This window comes from Alligator sinensis, unplaced genomic scaffold (assembly GCF_000455745.1).
Source record: "Alligator sinensis unplaced genomic scaffold, ASM45574v1 scaffold748_1, whole genome shotgun sequence".
In the NCBI taxonomy this organism is placed as follows: domain Eukaryota; kingdom Metazoa; phylum Chordata; order Crocodylia; family Alligatoridae; genus Alligator; species Alligator sinensis.
The window spans coordinates 77,555-86,201 of NW_005842455.1; the positions used below are offsets into that span (position 1 = coordinate 77,555).

Consider the following 8,647-nt stretch of genomic DNA (forward strand, 5'->3'; position numbering starts at 1 on the left):
CGCCGCGTCCCCGCCCCGCCGCGCCGCGCCGCGCCTCTCGCACCGCACCGCACCGCGCCGCGCCTACCCAGGGATGTGTAAGCCACAGGATGCCCAGCAGCACTGGAAAGAGGTTTAAACCTACCAAATACATCCCCGTCTCCACCGCAGCTGCCTTGTTAGTGGGCTCGACTACTTTATTTTTTGTTTTCACGTAAGTACGGCGCGGGGCCTGGGGGAGGCCGGGCGGCTCGGCGGCTGCTCCAGGCCCGGCGCTGCTGGTCCGGCTCCTTGCCTGCCTGCCTGCCTCCCTCCCGGCTGGGCTCTGCACAAGCGCTTCCCGTTGTGGGAGCCACCATTTCACGGCAAAGCAACCCCCTCCGCCGGAGTGTGTGCATCAGGCAGCCCCCCCTGCCCTGCCCTGCCCTGCCGCATCCCTGTTTTACCCCCAAGTCTCGGCTGGTTTAGGGGGAGAATTGGGGCTTTTTTTGTGGGGTTCTGCCCTGTGCTTGGGATGAAGGGGAAGGCAGCCCCCCTGGCCCTGCGCGGGGTGGTGATTTGTGCCTCTCTTGATAGAGCCGCTCTTCTGAGCTGCAGGAGCGAAGATGAAGTTTGCCTGGTGGGGGGCAAACTGTGCTCCCCCTTTTCCCCTTTCCCCATTCAATGCAAAATTACGCTCTGAAGATACCGGCGTGCAGCTCCGTTAGCATGGGAGAGGGGTCGGTTAGCATGGGAGAGGGGTCGTGCTTCCAGCTTTGTTTCCTCTCTCAAGTTACCTAGACAGCTCGCTCCACGCCTGGGAAGCTGGTTGCGGGGACCTGGCTCTGCGTGTTGCAGGAGAGGGGTGACCTGTGCTGGGGTTGAGTTGCTGTGTTCAAAAGTGTGCGCGAGATTTTTTGTCTTTTAAAATGTTCTCTGAATACTCCGGTACCTGGGTCATAGTATTCACAGTGCCTTGTATTTTGAGACCTGTCTACTGGTTGGTTTTTTCTTCTTGCCATGGCTGAATCTTTAAACGGAGCCCAGGAAAGTTAAATATTCTGCTGCTGACAGCAGTGGGAGTCTGTACTTGTGTCTTGCTTGGATTGGCATGAGGCTTAATATCAGGCCATGTAGCCTTTTGGAGTAATCTTCATGTAGGATTGTGGAACAAGGTTTAGATGTTGGCGTATTATCTAGCTTTCAGCCTTTTATTTATTTATTTATTTATTTTTTGAAAGAACTGCTGTTGGTAAATGCATCTGGCTTGAATTTGGTCTCATAAATGGTTTTCATTAAAAGTTGCCAGGTTTCCTACTTTAACTTCCTCTATGTATGTGTATACTTACTATACAGTATATATGTAAAGTGTGTGTATTTACACACACGTGTATATGCACTGTAAAATGTATGTATAAATATATATACCTCCTATATATATGTTTACATTGCATACAGTCTCTAATACTGGTACTTTTAATACTCTTCACTTGGGTATCTGCTTATAGATGGTTTGCACAGACTGACATGAGACAAAGTTGGCTCGTGTTACACTTGATTCATATATTTGAGTCTGTTGTAGTTCTTTGAACTTCCTTAACTCCAGTCTCTGACATCAGTTTGCTGGGTTTGAGGGTCTAGGATGGGAAAGCTTGTTGTCAGTCCTGTGAAAATCAGAGAACATTAGAAAAACCAAAACAACTTTTTAAATAATGCTCTCATCTCCTGTTTCCCTGTGATGAGAAACAAGTATACAGGAATATGAATATTATTACTTTTTAAGTGTGCTGGGTGTTCAGTTGTAGCTGTGTTGATCTAAGGACATAGGCAGGCAAGGTTCTTTGGGTAGAGGTGATATCTTTTATTAAACCAACTGAGTAGTTGGAAAAAAGTTGTTGTTAGCAAGCTTTCAGGTGCAGTCGCCGTTCGCCAGGCATAGGGAGTCTCTCTCTACTGGTCTGAGAGTTTGCTTTCATTAGACTTTAGATGCAATGCTACGAACTTTGAGTGATGGAGGAAGACTTTTTGGTCAAACATGCTATATTTATTTAACTTTTTTTTTGCTTCATTGTCCATGCTAAGAGGAAGTATCTTTTATCTTTATTTATCTGTTACTATGGGAGAATAAAGTCGTCTTTTTTTTTTCCCCCCTTTAAAAAAAGTGAATAGAAATGCTTTAATTTGGGTTTTACACACCTAAAATTAACTCCTGGTTACTTGAGCCATGTTAGTAGCAACCTCTTTTTAATTGTAACAGCATAGTTGTCAGTCTGGAAAATACTTCAAGTGTGTCTTTCATATTCTTTTCCATCCAGTCCAAGATAGCGAAAGTAGCAAGCAGGTTGAGTGGACAGGACGTCGGGTTTCTCGTTGCTGAACAACAATTACTCGGGTACGGACAGATTTGTGTTAATCGCTGATTTTTGTCTTCAGCTCACTTTTAACGTTTACCTTGGAATACAAGCAAGTGGCTTGGATAAATGAGGATAGTTTTAATGAATTACTTTTTGCCGATGTTTCTATTTTTATTTAAAAAAGATTTTTTTTCAAGCAGTGTTATGAGTTAGTTTTTGTAACATTGCTACATGCTGAAGTTGTTGCTTTTATGGAGTAGTTCTTCCATAGGTGTACACTGACATCGCTCCATCGACTTCAGTGGAACTTTGAGTAACATCAGCTAAGGAACTGGCTCTAAATCACTTCCCTCAAATGTTCATTTCTTTTCCTAATTTGTAACTTTCAGATCTTCAGGTAGGTATTCACACTATGTAAGCTTCAGTTAGTGGCTTATGCCAGATATTAAATATTATTGTATACTACCCTAGTCAGAAGAAACTAATATTCAGGTCTTGAGTCATTTAACATTAAGAACTGAACAGTGAACACTGGTCAAATGCAGAACATTAGCATATTCTATGCCATCTATTATACATCAAATCATTTTATATTTAATAAAATGGCTGGAGGGCCCAGCTTTCCTCTGGGCCCTCCAAACACTTGTGAATAGCTTCCGTGAAAAACACAGTATATGCAAATAAGGATTACTCACGGCTGTAAGTGCTTATAGGTTCAGGGCATGTCATGAGTGAATGTGTTCCACTAGATGAACTCTTGATTTTTTTTATTTTATTTTTTTTTACATGAAGGCCAGTGTAATTCTTTGTAGTAATTTGCTTTTATTTTTAACCCCTCCTCCTATCCTCCTCCCCTGCCCACCCCACAATTTTCCTAAATGACAGATTGTTTAGATTTCAAATGGTCTTTAATTGCTACCAATGTGGATGTTGGCAATAGCTTTATTTCATGGTACTGTTCATCAGTAGTACTTTTGTGCTTTAATTCAGGCAGATTCCATTATGGATTTTTTTTTTTTTCTTCAGCTAATCATTTGTGAACTAGTGGGGGTTTTTAACCCCTTTTAGTGCTGCTGGAGAGTTAAATTATTTAGTAATCAAGATTGTTACTTGGGAATGCTGCTGTATTCCTCTAATTCTTTGATATGTAGTTTTACTAAAATAAACAGAAACCTGCCAAAAGGGGTCTAATGTTTTATAAGTAATTTCATACTCTATCCATCATTTAAAAAAAACAAAACAAAAACACCTCTCTAACTCTCTCTCGAGAATATAGCTTAATTATTTTTCATGAATGTTGGGGTGTTATGCATCTGACCACAAACTGATCAAGGATGCAAGTCTAAGAGTATTCATCAACAGAACCAAATTTGTTCCAGTAACTCTGTTGCACAGCCGTGTTAAACAACTAAACTATATTCTACGCACAAAGGTATACAGTGAATTATGATGATGTAGCCAATAGAATGGTTTTCTTATCTGGTTTTTATTGTAAATGATGCCATTTACAAGTTTCTAGCATTGGGCAATTTGAACTTAATGACTTTTGTCTGGTAGCTACACCTTCCACAACTGCAAGTAACACAACGTGCTGAAAGTGTGAGGTGCATCTTAATACAGGGAATATGAGGAGCTTGCACTGAATAGTACTCATCACATTTCCGATTCTAAAAAACTGGTACCACCAATATTCTGTTCCTGGTAATACGCTGAGAGCCAGCACTTCTAAGGCATGTCTGGGAAGACATTGAAGAAATGGTGGCTATTAGGTCATGGGACACAGCAATATTTTATACAATAAAACTTGAGCATACTAGTACTTAAATTAGGTAAATAAAGTGTGCCGCTTGTTCTCTTCAGGGAAAGAGAATTCATTTAATAAACAGCAAAGTTAAGTTTCCTATTCAAAGGAGGTAACTGGGATGCAGTTGTAAGTATATTCCGTGGACATTTGGGAGTTGCAATTAAAATATAGGTGGTGGTGCTGGGGAACTCTTAACATCATCAACCTACAGGAATTAGGCTTGAGGACTACATAGGTGTGCCAAGGAATAGGAGGTCGTGGTAGGAATGAAAAGGAGACAGAAAAAGTGACTGAGAGTTGGTGGGGAGGGGATTTTGGAAAGCAGAGTTTGCTGACGGGTTTGTTTATCTCAGCAGGCAGGAAACTTTGTTGTAAGCAACTTTCATTTTAATTTGTTCTTGCATTAGTTCTTTATCTAAAGAGGTAGATTCAAAATTGTACCAATAGTTTTGGTATTATTTTGCTAACAGGAGGATCCAGTATCTCCTTTGGTTATTTAAGCAATTATACAGTTTAGCATATGCAATCCAACCCTTCAGCACACAGGGTCCTTTTTATATTCCGTTAAAAAGTTGAATAATCCATTTAATTACTAAATTGATTTTTTTTCTCATGATCTGTGTCCAGCTGTATTTGGATGGAAATTAGGATTCAATTAAATGCACAAAAATGGTATTGTAACTTTCTTCAGTTTAAATAAGTACCTTTTATTTTTCCTTGCATATTCAGCATCTCTAATTGAAACACATCTGGCATTTCAAGCGGATATATTAAAATTTTTCATGTGTAGTTGATTGTTCCTGGTCATAATGAACTTGATTTCAGAGCTAATGGATCTCGTCCTTTCACACCTCATTTTTATTTGTAGATTGGAAGAGGAAATGCGCTCTTTTCCCCCCTGGAATTTTTTTCCAATTTAGTTTATTCAACTATCTTAGCTGAAAGTTGAGAAACTGAAATGAAATAAACTGCACCAGCAGAAGAAATTTCAATTATTATACAAAGCTTGTTTAGCATGTCAACAAACTCCGATCCTACCATTTCAGTAATTTGGCTTCCTTTAAAACTTCAGGAGGAAACATGGTGTTTGAATATTTTTATCTACCTAAAATGATTAATGGATTACAATTTCAGATTAGGTATATGACAAAAACTGGCTTTTTAAAATTTTTTTATTAACTTTACCTTGGAGTGCTACAGCTGTGTAGTGGCCTTGGGGATAGAGGGGCTTGATCAATAAGATCAAGAACATTAGTCTCTAAGGAAACCTACTGGTCTGTTAGAGTCGAACCACCATCACAATAATGTAGCAGCAAACTTTGTCAAACATTTAAGTGCATGTAATATTCTGTAAATATTCAGTTCCTATCTTCCCATGGCAAAATTGATGGGGGGGGACCTACATGCTTCTGAACGGATCATCCAAAAAGTTTTGCTTGACAAAAACAAAATAGTTTACTCCCTCTCTTTATCGTCAGAGAATGCTGGATTGTATGATTTCTGGCTCCACATATGACTCTCTCTCATGGCTTGGCCTTGACACGTAGATTGCTAGAGAGAGCCAAAGGGGTTAATGGATATTCTCTCTTGCCTCTGGTGAAAATGGCTTGTGTGGGGTATTTTGGTGCTGAAAAGTCCCAGATTAGTGTGGTAAGGGTGGAAGCTTCTTATAAAAGTGCTGTCTACTTTTATCCACTTTGTCTAAAAAACCAAAAAGGTGTGATCAGTTTTATTTTGTAAATATCTTGAGACATAAAGGTTGCATTTTTACAAATCTAAAAATAAAATTGGTCCTCTCCAGCAGTTCCCTATTATTTCTCCCCTCTCACTGGCATATTTGATGTTGGTGGATCATGAACCAATTCCCTCCCTTTTTTTAGATAACTTAATTTCTCTCCAAGAAAAGGCAGGCTCCTAACATTTGGAGTAGTAACTACTGCTGAGCTGTCTTGCCTTTCCACTTTGAGAACTTCTTGGGATTGAAGTTCTCTCAAGTGTTTGTGCCTTGTCATATGTATAGATAGCACTCTGTGAACAACAGTCGAATAAATACTATTGCCAGAGTTTCTTTGGGTATGTATGACAAGGTTCTTTGGGTAAATCTGATATCTTTTATTAGACCAACTCAAATAGTTGGAAAAATTCTTCTTTGCAAGCTTTCGGGTACAAATACCCTTTGTCAGGCTGAGGAAGCATCTGCAGTTGGTCTGTCCTCTTCCTGGATGGAATGAATAGTGAAGAGGGCAGAGGCTGGTCTGCATGCAAGAAAGCCACTTGGTGAAGATGTATTGAGGAGTCAGTGGGTGAGAGAGAGGTTGGAGGAGCGGTGGAAAGGGAATGAATGTTGCTGGTAAGTAGTGGAGAGGTACCTGGGAGTCGGATGGTAGGCAGGTTATAATGTGTCATAAATCCAATGTCTGTGTTTAGTCCATGATTTCTTGTATCCAGTAGGCTGATGAAGTAAAGTTCCTAGACTCTTTTGTAAATTCCCTTTGAGGATTAGAACTGAGAGATTGGAGAGAGTGGTTTTATTGTGAGAAATGTGCCCCCACAGGTAGTTGGGTATTCCTGTCTTTGATAGATTTCCGGTGCGCAGTTGTTGTTTGGTCTCTCCTACATATTTTCCATCAGGGCATTCGGTGCATTGGATGAGATGTATAACATTTCTGGAGGTGCAGCTGTACGAGCCAGGAGTGCTGATGGCTCTGTTGTGGGGTGTATAGTAATTGTGGGGGTGGTGAAGATGTGTTGGCAGGTTTTACATTTCTTGTCATGGCACGGGCTGGATCCATTCGGTGTGTTTTGGGCCATAGAAGGTTTGCTTCTGGTGATGAGGTTGGCAAGGTTCGGTGCTTGTTTGAGGGCTAGGATGGGTGGCTCTGGGAAGATCTCTTTAAGAATTGGGTTGTCTTCTAGTATGAGTTGCAGTTGTTCCAGGGAGGGGTAATATGCCATAACCAGTGGTGTGCGATTTCATGGGGGGTTTCCTTCTGCAGCAATTCTTCATGTGGTATCCAGCTGGCTCTTTCAAAAGTGTGATCTATTTCTCTGGAGGAGTGTCTTTGTTGAGTGAAGACCCTTTTGAGATTTGAGAGGTGACGGTCATGAGTTTTCTCTTCAGTGCAAGGTGGTATCTGAGGGCTATATATTACAGCTTTCTTGGTGTGTTTAGGGTGACTGCTGGTTCTGTGCAGATATGTATGTTGGTCCGTGGGTTTCTTGTATATTATGGTCTGTATTTTACTATTCTGGATAGTGATCATCATGTCTAAAAAGGAGATGTTGGTGTATTCAAGAGTCTGATGGAGGGGTGATGATTGTTGAATTTCTGATGGAACTCAATCAGATTGCAGATTTTCAGTCCAAATGATGAAGATGTCATCAATATATCTTAGGTATAGGTTTGATGGTGCAGTCCTTGAGGAATTCTTCTAGGTGGCTCAAAAAAAGTTTGGCATATTGTGGGGCCATTTTGGTGTTTCTTAAGAAATTGGTTTTGCTGATGAGGCAGATGGACCTGCCTTCATTGCAGCAGGTATCGGCTCAAGTTAGTATGCTAGTACTTGTGCAACGACACTGAAGTGCGCACAAATAGAGATTGGATTAGCAGGGGAGTTGTTGTAACTACATCCCCAATTTATACATAGCGTGAATGAGTGGTGCTTGAGCTCCAGTCCCTGCCCAGATAGCTAGCTCAAGTCTAAAGTGACCCTTAACTGAGCTATTTCTATGGCAAAACTCAGAATGACAACTCAGCTGAGATGAGCTCTAAGGGTCCCTGTTCTAAATAGCTGGCTCTTCCTTGTGAAGAGCTGCTGTTGCTACAAGCCAGATCAACCACCAGCCTTGTATCTTCAAATTTTGCTATTTTGTGACCAGTAAAGCTTCTCAGCACTTGGTCTCAGCATGTTGTTAAGCGTGTACTTTTTAGAGCACCAGGGATATTGATTGAATTAGCTTTAAAAGCTCCATGTTTAATTAACTGTCTTTAGGGTAGCATCCATGTTTAGGCTAAGTCTATTAAAAATGCTGTTAATCACAGGCTAAAGCATAGTAGTTCACCTATAGATGAAGCAGTTAAATTCTGGCTTTCTAACTGGACAAGGAGAGGCCCAGCATATATCTTGATAAGTAATTTAAATAATAGCATGCTGACTTGAACTGTCTTCGTTAGCAATGGGATGCTAAAACGTTGAAACTTTTTTTTTTTATATGTGAAGAGAGACCTCTGGTAAGCACAGCCTAGTGCAGTATTATGGAGCTTTTGATTTTAAGATATTGTTCTTGGCTCTGTAGTAATAGCGCCCCTGACTTTAAATGCTGGGGGAGATGAGATGCCTCAGTGTAAGCAGCTAGCAAAATAATGAGGGAAAATCCTATCCTCTGATCACTGTTCCTAGCGTTAAACAAAGACGTTTGGGAAGGGAGGTCTCTTTTTATGCTCCCTTCCCTCCTGTTTAATTAGTAGTTTTGCTTCCACCTTGTTCCCCCTCCTGCCATGTTTCCCCCCCCCCCCCCCCAAAAAAAAAAA

General features: G+C 40.8%; 1 protein-coding gene across 2 annotated transcripts in view; it reads left to right on the plus strand.

Annotated features, from left to right (window-relative positions):
* Window positions 1-6: 6 nt before the first annotated feature.
* Window positions 7-8,647, plus strand: part of ZDHHC8 (zinc finger DHHC-type containing 8) — a 185,338-nt gene continuing 176,697 nt past the window's right edge. Inside the window, exon 1 of one of the 2 annotated variants that reach the window (XM_014523176.2) lies at window positions 7-193. In XM_014523176.2, coding sequence (XP_014378662.1) covers window positions 90-193 — 104 coding nt within the window. In that variant the 5' untranslated portion in view covers window positions 7-89. The remainder of the gene's footprint in view (window positions 194-8,647) is intronic. The other variant, XM_025212316.1, reaches the window with a different exon arrangement.